The sequence below is a fragment of the Drosophila gunungcola genome, unplaced genomic scaffold (assembly GCF_025200985.1).
Source record: "Drosophila gunungcola strain Sukarami unplaced genomic scaffold, Dgunungcola_SK_2 000010F, whole genome shotgun sequence".
Taxonomy (NCBI): Eukaryota; Metazoa; Arthropoda; class Insecta; order Diptera; family Drosophilidae; genus Drosophila; species Drosophila gunungcola.
In genome coordinates, this window is record NW_026453198.1 from 1894508 (window position 1) to 1915939 (window position 21432).

General features: G+C 35.9%; 1 protein-coding gene across 5 annotated transcripts in view; it reads right to left on the bottom strand.

The window, feature by feature from the left end:
* Positions 1–2406: 2406 nt before the first annotated feature.
* The window catches only part of LOC128263642 (rho GTPase-activating protein conundrum), a 33625-nt gene continuing 14599 nt past the window's right edge, over positions 2407–21432 (bottom strand). For 3 of the 5 annotated variants that reach the window (XM_052998714.1, XM_052998713.1, XM_052998716.1), the window contains exons 2-9: positions 21255–21391; positions 21130–21197; positions 6857–7027; positions 5156–5244; positions 4831–5103; positions 4214–4772; positions 3635–4153; positions 2407–3578 (exon numbers count right to left, since the gene is read on the bottom strand). In XM_052998714.1, the coding sequence (XP_052854674.1) occupies positions 3543–3578; positions 3635–4153; positions 4214–4772; positions 4831–5103; positions 5156–5244; positions 6857–7027; positions 21130–21197; positions 21255–21369 (1830 nt within the window). In that variant the 5' untranslated portion in view covers positions 21370–21391 and the 3' untranslated portion in view covers positions 2407–3542. Of the gene's footprint in view, positions 3579–3634; positions 4154–4213; positions 4773–4830; positions 5104–5155; positions 5245–6856; positions 7028–21129; positions 21198–21254; positions 21415–21432 lie in introns of those variants that run through there. The other 2 variants (XM_052998717.1, XM_052998715.1) reach the window with 2 other exon arrangements.

Sequence of the window (21432 nt, forward strand, 5' to 3'; positions counted from 1 at the left end):
GAGATTGGTAGTTGACTATAGAAAAATAAACAAATAAATTTTGGCAGACCAATTCTCACTACAACATTCTTGAGCACTTTTCAAACTTTTCAAACATAAAATATATATATATTTAATTTAATTTCATCCGGAAAATAGTACATATTTTTCACACAAGGTAACATTTCTTGGTAACAAATGCACAAAAAAAGGTATTTTACCAAAATACCCAACTCCGAAAAACGGAGACGATGCAAAACGCTTGATAGTCTTTTGCAAATACTAAAGCAGGTTTATTCCAAATTTTGCTACAACCGCACAATGCATAAACAGACTATCTAGAAAAAAAGTTAATTTTTGCTGGAATAAAAATTGACAACTGAGTATCTAAAAAATCAACTATTAAGCCCAGCAGTGCTTCAATATTTTGATTTCCTAATGTAGCTTGTGGGGAAGTCAAGAACATCGCGGAAAGCAATTACCCATTTGAACGCCTTTTAAACTTTACAATAAAACAAGAATTTACAGCCATATACATATATATATGGAAAGAAATTTTTATTTAGAACGGATCATAAACCATTATTTTACCTCTTCTCCTTGAAAAATCATTCATAAAAACTATTTAGAATTAGATTAGACTTAGAAGAATACGATTTATTAATACAACATATCAGAGGACAGGAAAATGCAGCAAACGATGCACTTTCAAGATTATAATTAAGGGATATAAAGAAATTAGCAAATAACAATATACTTAAGGTTACACCCAGATCATCATCGGCGAACAAGAAAACAGGAAAAACTTTCGAAAATCGACGTGTTAAAAAACCAAAAGTATACAAAGAAATAAATCCGCGGGATGCTAATAACTATGAATTTCTAAAATTTTATAAAAAGAACTGTAGGACAAGAGGCCAGTAAACACAAAGTTGACAAATTCCAAAAAAAAATATTTTTTAAACCATCCCAATGCTCAAATTTAAACAACAAAAAATTGTATTTGAAAAAAACAGACATTACAATATTACCTATTGTAGAAATTCTAGTACAAGGTGTAAGCGCAAAAAACAATAGCAAGGTCAATATTTGAAAAATGTATTCTTACCTTCGGACCAATGAAAACCATTTTAACAGACATGGGGACAGAATACATGAATTTGGTATTAACTAAACTCTGCATAAATTGTAACATTGATACACATAATTGCACAGCACACCACAATAAAACTCTGGGCACAATCAAAAGATCCCATAGAACATTTGACGAATGCATTAGATCATATATATCAATACAAAAAGACAACTGGGTCCAATATATTCAATATTGCACCTATTGCTTCAATATCACTTCAAGTGTACACGGTTACTGCCCATTTGAACTCAGCTTCAGAAAATACCAAGAAATTTCATATATTTAACTAATAGTATCGAACCTTTTTAAAATAAAGATGATTATAATGAGGAACTTAAATATACACTACAAAAGGAAAAAATAAATTTAAAATTTTAAGGTAAAACCAAAAGAACAAGTAAAGAATGATATAAATAAATAAATTATAAAATAAAAATTAGTCAGTATAAATAAATATAATGATATTTCAATAATACAGCTATTGCAAAAATTAAATATTCTTTAAAACATAAAAATTATGATTTACTTGCGTATATGTTTAAAAACATTAAAGCTATGATGATTTGCAGCTCAATTATTCAATAGTTCATATGGCAGATATATGATATCGTTTTCCGGTTTTAATAAAATTAAAAGCGTAATTCTGAACTGTCAAGTTTTTAATAAGTCAAAAAGAATTGACAAAAAAAAATTACCAAATATAAAAGATACATTTTTTTATAATGTATTTTTTTTCATATTTTTGTTTCCATGGGAACTTTATGTTATAGTTGTCCAATTTTGATGAAATTTAAACCGTAATTCGAAAATATTTAACCATTACTATATGTCGAAGAACTAAACAAAAAATTAAGAAACAGCAGTTATAATTTTTTTATTATTTATTTTTTCGATTGTTTTTATGGGAGCTATATGCTATAGTCGCAATAGAAAGACAACTTTTGGGAAAGTTTCATGCATATAGCTTTAAAACTGAGGTACTAGTTTGCGTAGAAACGGACGGACAGACTGACGGACATGGCTAGATCGACTCTCCTAGTGATGCTGAGCAAGAATATAAATATAGCAACATATGCACAGTCCCGCAGACTTAGCAGATGCCTACTTATAATTACACAGTACATGTATAATCATCATACCCTATTCTACCCTACAATTGTACAAACACATAACACATACACCCCATGCTACCCTACAACTATGAATCATTATCGAATGATAAGGATACAGTCACAGGACACCACAACTCCACATAAGTCCCAATCAGTTGAGTAAACACAAGTACCCAGCAGTAGACTAAACAACTTTTATTGTATAAACATTCTGCCCCATTTTTCGTACGCTCGAAGTTCGGACTCGATAGCTCGAAAACAAAATTATCAAATTACAAAAGAGCAATTGACTTCAAGAGAAATCAAAGCATTAAAAAAAAGCTATCACAATCCATAATTAAGCTCCCTCTCTCAGAATCTTCAAGATTCACCCAAAAGCTCGAGACCGAGGCATGAACGTCAACCCTTGCAGCTAAATTCAGTTAAGTTCAGTTTGAAACCTACAACGAATTGGTCGGTGTTCTTCATTATAAATAATCTTGTATTAATTCGGTTAAATAAAATGAAGTAAATTTTTTAAACTTACGAAGTATTCGAGCATTTAATTATATACTTTATAAGGTCGAAAATGTCTCCGTCATTGCGTTGCAAACTTCTGACTAAAATTATAATACCCTCTGCAAGGGTATAAAAAATAAAAAAACAAAACGTACATCCACAAATCAAATAGTAAAAACCTATTCAAATAAACATTTTTTTTAAGAAAGGAGGGTGTAGCATATTTAAAAACCCACTGTTTGAATAAAACATTATCATACGGATAGCCAAGACATCAACCGCACTAAAATATGTTACAGTAAGTTAGGATAAGAACCCCATAGTTATCTGAAGAGGTAATAAATGTGTAATAACAAAAAAACTAAAATGTAATTAAACGTAAAACAAGGATACTATTTAAATTCATATAAGTAATCCTCAAACACATATATCCCTTACCATAAGCTCCTATGCTAAGTTCTTCTATAAATAAAGCCCTATGGCCCAATAAATGTCACTCAGAGTCAAGTCCTTTTGCCTATTACTATGAGAACTATGCCGATTATTTTCAAATCACTTTTTTTTTATGCTGATCATATTCCGTCTCTGATTTTAAAGACATGGCCAACATAGTCCTCATCAATTACAAGAATGCCACCGTTGGCGAGAGTCAAGTTTAACCAAAATTAAATACATAATAAGTTTACAACAGTAAAATATAAAATATATGTTTTTCAAATAACAAAGCGATGCACATCATGTTCGTTAATAACTGTAGAGTCAAAATCGTTGCCATTAGAGTTATAGGCTTCATTTAAATTAGGTGTAATTTTATAAATTTATATTATGCCTCGCCGGGGGCATCCTTTTTTACCCTGTAAAAATACAATACATGAAAAAATTAGTTCCATAATTCAAGGTCAAAACATACCAACCTCGTTTTCTTACTCTTGGATTCCACAATTAAATTATTTGGTACTTGGAAAAGTCTTTCGCCACGCAATATTAAAACGTAAGTCAAACGGCAACACTGTGCGGCCATCTTTACTTGCTCTGCAATGCTGTTTTTGTCACTCGGGTGTATATACCGTGGTGGAAAAAAGGATGGAGCAATTATTGTAGATACATTATGAAGATTCATTTTGTTGACATCTTTAAGATCAATGATATAGTTTAAAAATCTCAGCAGGGAACGCAATGTGTTCCTGTTCTCGGGTGGAAGGAGTTGACATACAATCGATAATGCACTTCTTTGATCCACTGGTGGAAGTGTGTGACATTGATAAAATAGTTTAATAAGCTCATTAGTTAGCAAAGGTTGGGGAAGTTCACGCAACCATCGCTTTAGAAGGGTACTGAGTTCGTGAACTGTAGCTGATCCAAAAAGATGAGCTAACTTTTCTGGTCTTTGATAAAAAGTTGATTCTAATTCGTTATAAAGTATATCAGTCTGTAAGTAACAATATTATTATATTAATTTATAAGAACATTATATTAAAAACGTTTATACCTTTTGCTTATGTCCCCCTATTCGTAGTATTCCTTCTTCTTTAGAGCCACGTTGCAGAAGTTCGGCAAGCAGATTTTCCAAAAATAGTGGAACTAACGTTGAGTCAGTTCCAGTAGCTTGCTGATCCCGACGTATGAGTGCGTTTAAAGATACACCAAAGAGACTACCCTCCTCTTTGCGACGACGCTTAAAAGGCTTTCTTTTGTCCAAGGAAACTTGGTTACGATCGAATATTGTGGCTAATTCTAACCATAGTGTTGTCTGTAAACGTTTACGGTCAATTTCGCTCATTAAAACTATGTCGGACCATAATTTTGAAGAAGTATCACAGTTATCTGGTGTATCCATGTAGTCTGTACTATAGGTATCTCGACAAATACTTTCAAAGCTTAGACCATTAAAAGGCATAGGATTAACACTTGTGCACTGATTTTTTGAGTTTGGCAGCTCTAGATTATTTTTTTTGGTTAGGGAAGTATCTGTGCACTCATCACAAGAATCTCCTGATGATGTATTATTTTCATTCTGCGAATCCGCCAATTGTATTTCACGAGCTTGCCTGAAGAAATACATAATTACACAATAATGCAACTGCCAACAAAAATGAAAATACTTACCCAGCTGAACAAAATGGATCTGAGTCAGATCTATTTCGAGGCAAGTGAATGGTGCCTATTCGTGAATACCCAAGCAACTGCACACCATGAGCCGAATACAATGGTATATCACATCGCACATGTGAGCCTCGAAATATATCAGCAGAAGTAGAACTTTTAAGCGGCGCGCTGGGTGTTCTTCGCAAGTTCTGTTTAAAATATTTTCCTTTTGATTGTTCTTGACTTCTACGGGCAGTTTCACTTTTGTTTTCAAAAACACTCACAAAGTTTGGTCTGTTAAAAAAAAGATTAGCTCAGGAATTTTAGTAAACAAAGACTGTCTTACGTAGAACTGGTTATCCAAGCTTCATCGACTTGTATGGAATCTAAAGAATCTGGAGTTGCACTGCGTGAACGTGTGCCTGTACTTGATTCCTTTTTAATAACAAAAATGTAACATTAAACAAATATTTGGTGTAAAAACTATTTACATCAGAAAAATATGATTTACTTTTGCTTTTCGATTACACTGATAAATACGATCGAAGTTTAAAGGTGTGCTCTTACTTGGGATTTAATTTATCGAAACTTGAAGAAGAGAAAATTATAGTGCCTTATGGTCTTATTGCCAAGTTAAATTTCGGCGCTATAAATTCCTTTGTTTTTTGGATGGTTGATTTTTATTAGTTTCTTAAACTCACTTTTTAAAGAATATATAAATTTGTGTTTTTTTTTGTTAGAATTAAATGTTGGTTAATCGCTGAAATTAGTGTATCAACCAAAAAAGACTACGTTGAAGAAAAAAGAGAAAGGAAGCAAGCCGAAGTCTACATACCCTTGCAGCTAAAGCAAAAATTATATATTCTTTAAAACATCTAAATTTCGATTTATATGTGTATATGTCTAAAACAATTGAAGCATTGATGACTTTCAGCTAAATTATTGAACAGCATTAGAAGCAAAATTCTGAATTAGACAACCACTACTATACTTAAAAGAAATTATGGAAAACGTAAAAAATATAGAAGTTACAACTATTTTTTAGTTTATTTTTTATTATATTCCGATTGTTCTATATTAAGTCCGATTTTTATTTTAACCGTAATTCTGAAATAACAAACCAAAACTATATCTCGAAGAACTAAAAAACAAAATTATTTACAGCATAGTTAAAATTTTTTTTTCCGATTGTTTAAGGACCATAGTAAACAAAAGGGGTGCTAAAATTTGTTGACCAATCTTAAAATATAACCAAACTAAAGAAAAAAAATGATTTTCTTAGATTAAATATACCCCATATACCAGAGCTGATAGAACATAGCTGTAGTGGGAAACTATGCTTAGAAAATTCTTATTTATCATACTTATATACGGTTTGGCCTGCACAAAACTTCTGTGGTCCTGTGAAGTATTTCCTTTAAAAACCTTAATTCATCTATTAAGTTCCAAAAAATTTTGTCCTTAAATACAATAACACTTCCCCTTGTTCATCTGTGCTGATATCATCTGGAACTTAATCTTCGTCAAGCCATTTGAGGTCTGCCAATCCCTCGTATGATTACTAGACATTTTCAAATGGTAGAATATGCATATCGACTTAAATATAGGGTTGCATTCGAAACAGCGTAATCGCCGCGAAAAAAATTTAATGCTTTGCAAAAAAAAATTTTTATAACCTCTCCATGTAACCCCATAAATAAATAAATAAATAAAAGGTAAACAAAAATTTTTATAAAGCATGTTTATAGACAGAGATGTAGCATTTTTCAATAAAATGGAAAACACGTGTCTAGTTCATACTCTTTTGTGGGTGTTTGAGGTACGTCGCATTATCCATTTACTTAAAATCAAAGCCGTCACATGACCTCGAGATTGCTTTACCTATCGTATCACTGTATTTAATGATTTTTATGATGAAACAAAAATTATTGTAAGATTTTGAAACTCAGTGTAATCGGGCTTTTCTGACTTGCAAGTAAACATAGGGCAGGAAAAAATAAAAAAAATTATTTATAATTAAAAATTATAAAATAATATATCATCTTACATCAAAATCGGGAAATAAATCTCGTATATCAGGTTTACGCTTTGACCGACTCTTTGTGCGTCCTCGAACTGTTTGATTTAAAGCTTGTACACGTTGTTTAATAGCTTCCGCATGTGGCTTTGATAATTTAATCAGTAAAGGCTCCAGATCAGTTTTAGGAAGTTCTAACCCCTGAAAAACAAATAAAGAAAAAAATTAATCTCGTTTAATGTAAATTATTTGATTTATTTATACATTGGTATATTTTAAAAGTTTTCCTAATTCTGCAATTACAGGGAACGTAAATAAAAGTTACGAGTTTAAAAAAATTAACAAAAAAAGTTTTTCAGAAAACAAAACAAAATTACATCTTTTTTATCACAAATCAGGATATACAATAAATTTATAAAATTTATAAAAACTACAGGGCGGCTCACAAAAAAATTTTGTTTTCAAATAGCTATAAAACTGTTTTTTTTCAATATTTTATTGATTTTGAATAGCCTTACAGTTATTTCCAGTTCGCGCAATAGACGTGTGACTGTTTGATGCGGTATATTGTCAGGCTTTCTTTCTTTCTTTCTCCAATAGTAAGATGAAGACATCGAGATATCTCACCCAAGTACCATCAGAACGGAGTAAGGGCAGCTTTTTAAGTGGCTGGCGCTGAAGCCCAGAAGTGCATTTCCACAGTTCAAAGCCACGATCAGAACGTAGATCAATCGCACTAAAGTTTGCAGAGGTAGAAGTCCGACTTGACCACGTTAATTGCTTTTCTCAATAGAGAATCGGCCCTTTTAAAAACAGCTAAGTCTTATACATGGCAACTTAGATCAGTGGATTCCTCATGTTCAATAACTTTTGTAAGATTATCCCTAAAACGACCAATGTTGGCCCAACGGGGGAGTATCATTGCCTTAGCCGATTAGGTCGAAACAGCGGCGCATAAAAGTATTTCAAGCGGAATATGATCAGAGCTAATATCAGCCGAGTCATGAATAGTCAAATAATTTGGTGAAATACCCTTGTAGACATCAAAAACAATTTCTCCTGGTATCAGATGGAAAGTGTGTAGGTGCTCTAGTAGCTAGAACATGTAGACTAGAATATGTTAGATGGTCATGCAGTTGAAATGACGGAGGGCAGTAGATAGAAGCCAAAACGAAATCACCTAAACTTTTACGCAAGTTAATTGCAGTGGCCTAAAATTACGCAGTTGAATTAGAGCTGTAAGGAGAGTATTGGAGGTGAGAGCGGATTAAGATTGCAGTCCCTCCGCGCAGACGGTCTGACGGATGATTGGCCGTAAAAAGGTCATAGCCAAAAATCCTAAGATGTGAACGACTGTTAAAATGTGTTTCATTAATCAGCATTACGTCAATTTAATTAGTGGTAACGTAATGCTCTAGCTCAAGATTTTTGCCAGTGAGACCATTGGCGTTCCAAAAAGACATACGAAAAACCAATAATAAACATAACTCCTATTCCTAGACGTATTTGCAGGCGCCTTGCCGGTAAACTTATTTTCAAGGAAGTTCCATCATTTTCATCATCATGGACCTCATCTGGTCGATACGTGAGATAAGAAGTTCAGAACTGGCATTATGTGGGGAGGGCTGTGGTGAGCGTTATTGAGAATGCGAAAGCCTGGCATAATTAGACTTTTCCTGGTTAGAATGAAGAGAGGATAAGACTGGACCCCAGGCAGGAACAAATTTACTTATTTGTGACTTTTTGAAAATTCCAGTCTTGCGCGGAAAATTATCTTCTAGCAGAACCTCATTATTTACATTTTGGAGGTTGGAAACAGCAGGCGACGTCATTACGACGCACAGGAGGGACAATATAGACTGACTGATAGGCCAAAGATTTATTGTAAGACTTTCACATTGTGGGACCTAAGAACTATTACTATCCGAAAGGTTTGTAGATATTACGAACCACAGGACCAACGGCGGCTAGATCAATCTTGATGTCTTCAGTATTCGTTGATGAGTGAAGGTCTTTGACTACGAATATGAATGCCCGAGCATTTTTTAATTGCCAGGAGTTAAATGGGATATAATTATCCAAAAAAAGCTTTTAAAGTCACCATCAGATGACGAAACACTAACTGTAGCACGTCCAGATATCTTAAAGCGTATATTTGTTGTGGCCGCCTTGATAAGATTCATTAGTTTCTAGATTTCGGTAACAACATTAATGACAAAAGCTGGAGGCCGCGGTTGCTTACTTTTTTTTGTTATTATTCTCAATTCTTTCTTCTACTCCATCACCGAGGTGTCTGTTTCGCCCCACCTGTCGGATCGGCGACACCCCCGCCTATCTGAAAGGGTTGCAATGACATAGTTCTTGGGAGACTAATATATAAACATGGTGCCTCTATATAGTTCTTACTCTATGCTTTCATGATTTGGCCAATGTCCGCCTTGATAAGGGACAGGCTAAACTAAAACTCGCAGAGTAAAGCACGGGCTGCTGGCTTATATTCACGTAGCAACACACGTACGCGGAAGTCGGCCTGCCAGTGAAGGCAAGGCCGGCAAACACAAACGTTTAGGTAAACATGAATATGTTGTTCCAAAGACTGATGTAAAATTTTAAAAATATGTTTAGAAAAACTCTTTATTAGAAAAATTCAGAGTGCTCCGTAAAAATCGATACTAACACGTTGACATTAAAGCCGAAACTCTTCGAATAAAGTAACAAGAAACGAAGCCAAATTCGGCAAGCCAACGTTTATTTCCCCTTGCAGCTATTGCAAAATTTAATACTATTTAAAAAATCTAAATATCGGGTTAAATGCATATATGTATGTTTAAATACATACAAGCTATGATGATTTTAGCTCAATTTTTCGATCATTCCTATGGCAACTGTATGATACTGTTTTCCGATTTGAATAATATAAAAAAAATAGACTTCTTTCGACGCGGAATCCGTGATTTACTAAAAAGATGGACAATACTGAATGCCAATTTACATTTTATTATTAATTGTTTATAAATAGCTTTGTTTAAAAACAGTTGACTAATTTGAATTCTTTGCCAACTTGTACTACTTAATTACCCCTCACTGTCATCATATGTTTTTATTTTTAATTCGCTCTTATACATACAGCTCACACATGTACATATCGCTCTTTGTAATCTCAAACTTGAACATTAAAATCAGTGCATATTAGAGATCGAAACAACTCGGACGTTTTACTCTGATAACTCTGCATTTGTGCAGAGTCCGCACATTTTGGCGACCGTGACAGGACACTGCATTCGGTAAGTCTCAACATAAATCCTATCCACACAGAATCTTCACTCTGCATTTGGCGGAGAAATAGATCCCAGCATCGCTAGACCGCCAGAATACTTGGTGTGTTTTTATTTATTTATTTATTTATTTATTTATTTATTTATTCGCCAAAACAATGTTTACTGGCTACATCTATATATATCTTAAAACTAAACAAAACAAGTTAAAAAATATTCAACTAAAGAATAACGCACTAATTGCTTGTTGGAACGGAAGTCGAACCGCATGCTAGGTGGTAAAGCATTTTATAGTCGAAGAGCCCGACAAATAGGCTCATAAAAAATGGTTCGTGAGAACGTAAAGACCTGCATGGCAATCAAGGCTGCCTGTAAGAAGGTCATCCAGGATAAGTAAAGCTTGTATTTTCCTACGGTCTTCAAGGCTAGAGAGATGGACAAGACGACATCTGCTAGAGTAAGATGGCAAAGGATTAGCAAAATTATGTGAACAAAGAGCAAATCTTAGAAATTGTTTTTGAATGCGCTCAATTCTATTAACGTGCGAAGAAGCCGTAGGGTTCCAAATGAAAGAGGCATAATCTAATTTGGAGCGCACAAATGCTGAATAGAGTGTAAGTTTAGTATAAGGGTCAAAATGCATACTATTTCGCCTAACAAACCCAAACATAGCATAGACTTTGGGTATAATAAAGTTAGGGTGGCCAGAAAAACTAAATTTACAATCAAACAAGACCCCGAGGTCTAAAGACTCACATTGATGTGGCAAAAGCTATGAGTACAATGAATAGGGACTTAAAATATCAAAAGTGCGTTTACTATACCTGACGAAATAACACTTATTAAAGTTAAGTGGGAGTAACAAACGGGCAAGAAAATTACCATTAATGTTGACCCGATAGGTCCACCGATCCAAATATGATATAATTAATTTAAGCAACAAGGGATGAAATCCCAATAGCAAAAAGTATTGCCGAAGCTCTGTGAAAAGTGCTTTATGGCAAACTTTATCAAATGCTTTTGCCAAATCTAAGTAGATACCATCCACCTGACACTGACGTTGAAATTCATTGAGACAATAATTACTAAAAACAGCTAAATTTGAGGTAGTAGATCTTCCGGACACAAACCCATGCTGATTGGGCGAAATGTAGGTCTTCACAAGAAAGGGAAGATGCTTGGTGATAATCCGCTCAAAAAGTTTAGATATCATACTCAATTTGGCAATGGGTCGATATCTAATGATAAGGCATTTACTACCAGATTTATGAATTGGCGTAACCGTGACTTCTTTCCATTTATTAATAAAACACGTACTGGAAAGTGACAAGTTGGAGATTAATTTTAGGGGCTGACAAAATGCTGAGACACAATTTTTTAAGAAACAGGGAGAAATTCCATCCAGGTCAGGCTTATTATTATCATCAAAAACGTCCACCGCTTGATGAATATCATCGTAGGACAATGAAAAAATTCCAATATTACGAAGAAACGGAATATTATTCAATGTCTCGAGATGGTTCCAATCACCAAGAGGTGCGAAGTTAGAATTACAAACTTTTGCAAAAAAATTTGCCACACCCAGCTCAGAGGAAACAGTAATGATATCCATAGTCATAGAAGAAGGTATAGAAGACAAATTCTTTTTTGAATTAACAAACCTTCAGAATTTTTTAGGATTTTGCTTAAGACCATTCTCAAAATTGATAATGTACTGGTTGTACAGAAATTTATTTAAAAATTCAAACTCACTTTTGTGCTGCCTGTATCGTTCCCAGTCAATAGAGTTACGAGTTGCCAGATATCGCTTGTAAAACTTATTACGAAAGTTTCTATACCACTTGTTTACCATGGCAGCCTATAAGGACTCCGTACCTTCAGAGGTCAGTTCCATTTGAGAATATCAGAAACAATATTAAGAAATTTTAAATAGCAATCATCAACACTAGCATACGAAAAAACTGAAGACCAATTAACAGTTATTATATCCTTCCGAACAGATTATTATATCATTCCGAACAGATTATTAGATTATTTTCATTAAATGTGTAAAATGGAACTTGAGGTAATTCATGCTCAAAAGTATAAAATTGTAAATTTAAAAGCAATGGCTTATGATGAACATCACATTTCGAAATAGGACATTCGCATAGGCTTATAGAATAATTGATTACAGAATTAACAAAAACTAGATCTAATAATCTTTTTAAACAGTTAAAGATTATGTTTATCTGGGTTAAGCCCAAACTGAACAAATCATCAATTAATAGGATCTCATGTGGTAAGGGAACGTTGCTGGAAATTAAATTAGAAGAGTGGGGATCCTGCACCCACACAAGGGAACCTAGGTTAAAGTCACCCAATACGCAGATATGATCGGTATCCAGTAGCCCTTTATGAACGCATGAAATGTTATCCAAATGTGCCTCATAGAGGCTGTATTCGCTGTTAGGTGGTATGTATGATGCAATAAATACAACTTTTTCAGATGGCCCATGAGCTGAAACGCAAATGTGGTCCAGCAATGAATCCTCATTTGAGAGTAATATTTTCGGAAAGAAGAGTGCGCGGACTGCCACAATAACTCCTCCATCTCTTGAATAGTGCGTTTTCTCAGCATCCCTATCTTTACGATAGATCAGGGACTGGTTCGAATCAAAGAACTCGTCATTAATAAAGTTGGAGTTGAGCCAGGTCTCAATTAAAATAATCACATCAAAGTCGCAGGTAGAAGTCATCAAATAAACCAACTCAGCCTTGGTGCGCATGCCTGATATATTTTGGAAGTATGTCTTAAGAGAATCCTTCCGGCCAGCTATAGGTACTCGCGTATGTGGCACCGCAGAAGGAAGATTGCAAGAAAATGTTGCAAACACAATGGCTGAACCAGAAGCGTTCTGTCCAGTTTCTGACTGAGGCTTGTAGACTCCACAGATTGCCTTTAATAACGATGAAAGTTTTACATTTATTTTATCCTCTTCCTGAATTGGCGGGAAATGCATAGGGTTCTGCTGGACCGATGATAAGGTGTATAATAACTCAGGCACGTATGAGCTATATTCAGTAGAGTAAGAAAGCTACCTTGTAGATACTTGCTTATGCAGATAGTGATCTGAGAACGGTTCGAGTAATTAAAGAGATGGTCCCAAGAGCTCCCAAACGTCAGATTTTCGAAGAGCATCGTCAACGCCCGGCAACAGTGAGAATGATACGAGAATGAGCCTTAAGAGTTTGATGTCATCAGATCCAGCATGCGAAAAAAAAGTTCCAAGTCGCAAGAGCGGCGAAGACTGAAGACAGGCCAACTCCAAAGAGCGCAATTAGAACAGCATCATATCCAGCGCTTGAGCGATGCTCATGTAAAGTGGACAGCGATAAGAACTTCCGATGAAACTGTTGTTGCATCGGAGCGGAGCAAAGCGCAACGAAGAGCGCGTTTAGAATTATTGTCAAAGCCGAACCAGATAATTTTCCCGAAGTGCACCAGACGGACAACAATTGCGTATCCAAATGTTGTTGTTGGTACGTTTGAAGAACGCGATCTGAGCATCGAGAAGAATGGTAAACATCGCACAAAGCGGGCGGAGAAAAATGTTCTTGATGGTCCAGCTGGAGAAAATCGAAACGAGAGGAAAACGCCTCTATGAGAAATGCACTGCAAGCCGAAGTCATAGCAGACAGCTGTTGTTGTTGCAAGGGAAGAGTAGGCAGATGAAAAGTTGGCTGTAAAAATTGCCCCGCAACAAAATCAGCGCCAGTAGCGCCAATTATTGGGTGTTTTTTTAAGCTGCCGTAGGTGTTGATGTACGCTGAGGTCGTCCAATAAGTGGGTTATCCACAACAGTAACTTCAACTGGTCTGTCCCTATGAATAAAACGGCCTACCCTGAACGATTGAGGCCAAAATTCGCCACTAAAAACAGTTAAAAAATGCTGCTCAGGAACTCCCAGCTTAAAGTTTATTAATTTAAGCGGCGATATGTCCACATCTTTTTTTTACCAGAATGTTGCAAGATATAGTATTAACTTCGATATGCAGCTTATCGGACACATATTTGCACAACGCCTTTGGCTTCTTGGTAACAGGAAATTTTCCAATGTGAAGATAATTTCTGCTTGGCAGAGCTAAAAATGCATCACAGCTAGGGACCAGTCCAACTAGGCGCTTCTTATTGGTTTTATGAATCTTCTTTTTCATCCTACGCACCGGTACAGAGCTCACAGCAGGAAACTCTAAATTAGAAATTTCGGAACTAGTTAAAGGTGAAATGGGAAACGCTGTAATTAGAGCTGCAGTGGTAACGGCAGTCTTGTTCCGCGGCATAGTATCAACATGATTAGACAAATTCGGCAGGGCATTAAGAAATCTGGTATTCAAATCCATATATTGCCTTTCCAGTTCAATAACTCTAATATTGATTTCGTCAACTTTAGAGTGAGAGTCATTATGGACAACACAGCCATCGCACTGCCAGAGTAGGTTTGGCAGGTTCGTTAGCAATTTAATTGCATCCGGCTGCAATTCGACACAAGCAATGTGAAAAGCGCGGAGGCAAAGAGAAGAACACCGAATCGCATCGAAACGGCGAAGCTGCGCGGCGGTTACTTCGGAATTGCATTTGGAACAGATTGACATAGCGAAGAAGAAAGCACGTCCGATCGCAATGAGAGCTGACTGAAGACTAATTGGCACGCTGTGCACTTCATCGGCCTATTGGCAGTGCATTTGGCATCATCGTTGGATCTCCGGAAGCATCGTTGGATCACCGGAATCATCGCCACTGGGGTCGTGGATACCTGCACACCTCATAACCGTCGCAAGTATAGTTTCGCAAGCTAAGATACAGCGGCACAAAGGCGACGAAAAACCGTAAGCTAGACTCGCAAATGCAATCGTTTTTTTGTCATTCCACTCTGACCATATACACACATACTTGTGCAGCTGGTCTGCAAATAAATGAGCCAAAAATTGAGTTACTCTCCCAAGCATCGGAGTGTTTCTTTTCCTCACTCAGAACCAAAAGGCATTGCCATCATATTTGGATAAGGTATTTTTTCAGTCAATGATTGCTCCACAATATCACTCAGCTTGACAAATTCAACTACTTGCTTAGCTGTTTGTCTGGAGCCGCTCTGAGTGTCGTAGCCCCTTTCCAAGTGTCCGAAATCAATTATCCTACGGCGTTAAAGCAGTTAAAAAGGTTTTGATTTTCATAGAGCACATTTCTAGCTTATATGATATTCAAATGATGAAAAGATCTGATCCCGCAGTTGTTCGTTGAATCTTGTATACCGTTTCCGCGGTGCGTGAATCGTTGTTGTCGTTAGGAACTGAAGCAAATGTTATGAACGCAAAATTAATTCATCTTGTTTTATCTAAAATTGATGTATATTAAAAATTATCCTAAGATCGGGTTCAAGAATACGAGGTGTTGCCTACTTGGGAGAATTGTTACCGCAGTTTAAGCAGTCACTGTTAATATTTGGAGAGCAACGTTAAACGGTCATCTGATGAGAAGCCAAAAGAAAGGCCCACACAGAATAGGAGAGCCTTTGTTGCGGCACAGGGTGGTTGTAAAAAATGTTATGCTACTGATCACGCTCTCACTCATTTAGTTCACTAGACTGGCAGGATAAATTTAATTTCATCAATCAATCCGCTCTGTGCATTAATTTTTTTGCGCACCGACCATTTGGCGAGCAGATGTCCAAGTAGATCGCGATGTCGCGTTTGTCAAGGTTTACATCACACTATTCTTCGTAGAAGTGCTCATCCAGAGCAACCAACCCAGATTGTTGCCCACACTTCTCAGCAGGAGCAGGAACTCACACATGCTATTTCCATGCTTTCGCGTCATTCGAGGCGCGCTTAAATCCCTAAAGTAGAAGTGTCAATTAGGGATAAGTTCGGAATTTTTCAGCCAGCCAGAGCTTTGCTTGACTCAGGCCCTGAAATAAATTTCATCTCTGAAGAGTTGGCCAAGCTCCCTCAGCTCAGATTCGAAAGACAGAAGTATGACATTTCTGGCATAGGCGATGTCAGAACGCAGATGAGATTTTCTGCCTCAACAACTTTTCGATCATGACTATCAGTAAATGAAAGGCATTAACAATTCGCTGTAGCGAAGACAATATCGCTTAATCAGCCAGAGCGTTTCGTTGAAACTTTACAGTGGAACATACCTACAGAGATTAACCTTGCAGATCCAGGATTCTACAGGCCTCACAAGATTGACTTACTCATCAGCACACAGAGGTTTTTTGATTTTTTTTCGAAAGGAAAAATTCCTTGCCTGGTCAATACTGCACTTGGTTGGATCGTTGGCGGAAAGGTTTCTGAAATTCCGAAATCACAAATCGTTACATGCAACATGGCACGTTCCACAGAGCTGCAACATGCATTAGAAATGTTTTGGCTAATTCGAACCATAATTGTTTCACCGTAGAAGATGAGGAATGCGAACGGCATTATTTGGCAAACACAAAGTTTCTAACATCTGGACGGGTCCAAGTTTGATTGCCCTTTAAAGAGAACCCTCACAAGCTAGGAAAGTCCGGTTTCTGCAAAATGAACGCAGGTTGAACCGCAACCCGTTGTTAAGAGAGATGTACGTGAAATTCATGAAGTGATTCGTAGCTCTGAATCACATACAATTGGCATCTGATTTCGACTCGCAGAAGATCCATTATGTAATCCCGCATCATGGAGTCCTTAGATCAGAAAGCACGACTACCAAGCTACGTGTTGTGTTTGATGCATCGTGCAAATGTCTTGCGCACCATTTCTAGCAATCAGGAGCTTTAAATGTATTGCGGATCACTTCTCAAAAGTTTCCCATCGGAGCAGCCGTACTTAAGGATGCACCTTCTAAACTGGGACGATCCACTTCCCTCTGATCTTCAATCCCAGTGGAAGCGAATCGAAGAACATTTCCACAATCTTCAATCCATCGAAATTCCAGGATTTTTTAACTCGTCACAAAGAAATCGATCGGATTTTTAGATGCATTGCAGCGAGCTTATGGCAGTTGCCGAACAGACTTAAATGGAGAGTTTAAATCAATAGTAATTATCGCAATGTCTAAGGAGGCCCCAATAAAGACATTTTTCGGCTAAAATGGTGCGCCGCATACTTATTGTGTCAAACATGGGCCAAGGGTAAGGAAAATTTCGAAAAAAAAAACATTAATGAGAATTGTTCTACAGTGGCTAACTATGCATTCGTCCAGGCTAAACTGTTTCGTCGCCAACCCGATTTCTGAAATGCAACAACCATTTCAAACATTATTTGGAGGCACGTTCCGGACAAGGACAATCCCGCGGACATAGTGTCAAGAGGCAGCGCAGCATCTGAGCTTATGGAAACTACATGGTTTAGTGGACCAAGCTTCTTACGTCAACCGTCATCTGGATGGCCTCAACCAGTGCCAAAATTTACAGGACACCGAAGAAGAGTTGGAGCTGCGAAAATCAACAGTCTTCACATGTACCGATAGTGGCAGCAAAGAAGATGTATTCGATTACATCAAATCAAGGCCAACAGGAAATTGAACGTAGTCGATGTAATTCATACATCAGCAACTGAATTGCAATACACGTTCAAGCACATCGTATCACATATCCAGCAGAAGACCTTTTTCAACGAAATCCAGCAGCTCAAGAAAAACAAGATTTTAAAACCCGAATTTCAAAAACTAATCCATTCCTAGCAGCGACTGACGGACCAAACCGTTCTATAACACTGTTACGTGTAGCAGGCCGCTTAGCCAAGGCGCCCATTTCACTCGATGCCAAATTTCCTATTCTTCTTCCAAAGGATCATTGAATATCTGCACCGGCAGCACATGCACGCTGGACCAAAGGCTCTCATTGGAATTCTGCGACTCCAGGCCTGGATTGTAAACGCCAGGAAAATCGTTCGAAATATTGTACGGCGCTGCGCACACTGTTACCATTATAAGCCTCGTTTAACGGAACAAACAATGGGATCACTTCAAGGTGATCGCTTTCATTCTCAACGACCTTTTTTGTAACTGGAGTCGACCTATGTGGACCATTTGCCACATCATACCGTATTCGAAGCTAAGTGCCATATAAATTATACATGGCCGTGCTTATATGCTTTTCGTCAAAAGCAATCCACATAGAATAATAATAATAACTTTATTCTTTGTTTAAAGCGCTTCGTCAGTCGCAGAGGCGTCCCACTACGCATCTATTGGGACGATGCAACTAATTTCGTCGGGACACGATCTCAGCTCGATGACTTTAAGCAGCAGCTGTTTGACGAAGCCAACACATTGAATGTGCATAGCTTCAGCAGCATCGTGGGATTTGAGTTTAAGTTCAAACGATTGCAATCGAGGCGGAGGCAATCTTAAACTCAAGACCAATGGCACCCCTATCCGAAGACCCAAACGATTGAGAGGCCTCTTTGATGTCCGTACCGGAGCCTTCAACTGACAAGAGCAGACCATCCTATCTTACGCGGTGGCAGCGCGTAACGTACTTGAAGCAACAGTTCTGGGAGCTACGGAGGCGTGATTATTTACACACACTTCAGGAGTGCTCCAAATGGCTCAAACCCGATGCCAACATTCAAATTGGCCAAATTGTAATAATTTACGAGGATAATACATCTCCACAGGAGTGGAGGTAGACCCATCTGCAAGATAGCGCCCCACAATAGTCCGCACAAATACTTTAAAGCAAAAAATGTAACAAATTAAAAAAAAAAGGTGTATATACCCTTTCAGATATTGCAAAGATTAATATTATTTAAAACATCTAAATTTCGATTTATATGCGTGTATGTAGCTCAATATCTTTCAGATATTGCAAAGATTAATATTATTTAAAACATCTAAATTTCGATTTATATGCGTGTATGTAGCTCAATTATAATTGTGAAACCATTACAATATCTAAAATTTCAAAATATGTTTCAAAAATATGTTTAAAAAATTATTAAAAAATAAAAATAAAATAAATCAAATTTCAGATTGTTTAAAAATTAAGCTACATGCTATACTCGGCAGGTTTTAAATTAATTTAAATCGCAATTCCGAAATATTAAACCAATACTATCTCGAAAAAAAAAAACAAATAAATAAACAGCACAGTTATAATCTTTTTTCAATTATTTCTTTGATTGTTTCTATGAAAGATATATGCTATAGTCGTCCGATCCGGCTCGTTCCGACTTATGTACTACCTGCAATAGAAAGACACATTTTGGAAAAGTTTCATGCAGATACCTTTAAGGGGCTATACCAATTTTTTGAATTTTTTTTTAAAGAAAGTAAATAATAGAACGTTTTAAAAATTTTAGCACATAATAAGGCAAGTATTCAACTTTAATTTAAGGTTTTTGTTTTACAAAAATATTTAGAAATAACGGGACGATGGGCTGTCTGCAGAGGCTCCAGCAAAAAAAAAATACTGCAACTGCTTACATGATTTCGGTCGAATGAGTGGCTTAACTCGATCTTTAAAAATTAGCAAGACTTAACAAAGTGGCATCGGTTAAAAAAAAAAACGTTTTTTAAATTCTGCCAAATAAACAATTTTTAACAATTTTAAAAGACCCGTACAGATGGACAGACGGACTTGGATAGATCGACTCTCCTAGTGATTCTAATCAAGAACATTTGTACTTTATAGGTTCGGAAATTATAATACCCTCTGCAAGGGTATAAAAATCTTATACAGAATGGACTTTGTTTATTTTTATTCCCAACAGGCAGTTCGAGTGGGACAACACTAGGTCAATTCATTTAGATCCGATGGGTAACGTTTAAGTCATTGCATCATCTTGGGATCTAAGCTAATGCTACTCCAACATGTGAATGGCACGAGCAGCTGATCTGAGTTCGTCCGATCCGGCTCGTTCCGACTTATATACTACCTGCAATAGAAAGTCAATTTTTGGGAAAGTTTCATGCAGATAGCTTTAAAACTGAGAGATTGCGTAGAAACGGACGGACAGACGGACGGACAGACGGACATGGCTAGATCGACTCGCCTAGGGATGCTGATCAAGAATATATATACTTTATAGGGTCGGAAATGTCTCCTTCACTGCGTTGCAAACTTCTGACTGAAATTATAATACCCTCTGCAAGAGTATACATTTTATAACTTTGCTGTTTTTTAATTTTTGTTTTAGTTGTTCGACATATAGCAATGGTTAAATATTTCATAAATACGGTTTAAATTTCATCAAAAGCGGACCACTTTATCATATAGCTCCCATGGAAACAATAAATTAAAAAAAAAATTTTTTTTTTAAATGTAACTTTTCTATTATGTAATTTTTTTTTTTATTCGTTTTCACAGTTCAGAAATACGCTTTTAATTTTATTGAAATCGGAAAACGATATCATATAGCTGCCATAGGAACTATCGAATAAATAAGCTGCAAATAATCATAGCTTCAATATTTTTAAACTTATACGCAAGTAAATTATAATTTTAATGTTTTCAAGAATATTTAATTTTTGCAATAGCTGCAAGGGTATATAAACTTCGGCTTACCGAAGTTTGCTTTCTTTCTTGTTTTTAAATTAAATTTTCATATTTCAAAACTTTAAAAGAAATATTTAGAAACTATGATTTTTTGGTATCTTTGCCCAAAAAAGAAAATTTGTTGTTATTATTTTAGTACTCATGGTGTTCCCTAGACTCTTTCGCAAAATTTTTTAACTGAGATTGGACGTTTAATTTGATTTTATCCTTAATTTCTTATGTATTTTAGTATCCTTGCAGGCAAGTCACATGTAGTTATTTTTTAGTTTTCGGAACAAATTATATTTTATTAAAATCAATTGAAGTAAAAGTAAAATAAAAGTAAAAAAGTAAAGTAAAAATTAATTTTATTTATATAGGTTTTGCAACTATAAAGGTGATTAATTTCTATCTACCTATGCTTGTTGTTATGTCACAAAAGTTTTGTTAGAAAATTAATAAATCATGATTGTTTATGGCCTAGTTAATTTTCTTTTTGATGTTACATATATAACAGACTTACTTGTTCAAATGGCTTTGTCAATTCAGGATATCCAGCGGAAATCAACCATTCTGCTTCCATTTCCCCATCTTAAAATATTTTTATATTATTTAATTTTGCATTAATATATATTTTTATATACAAACCTTCATAATTAACTTCGGGCTCATTGCTTTGTGAATTGGTTTGCAATAAATATTCGCTGAGAAATTCTGAATAATCCTGATCAGATGAATTATGAAGCTCTGAGTGGCTGTTCATTTTAGCTTCTTATATAATGAAACTATATAAAAAACATATGGCACACTATGTTTTAATCATATA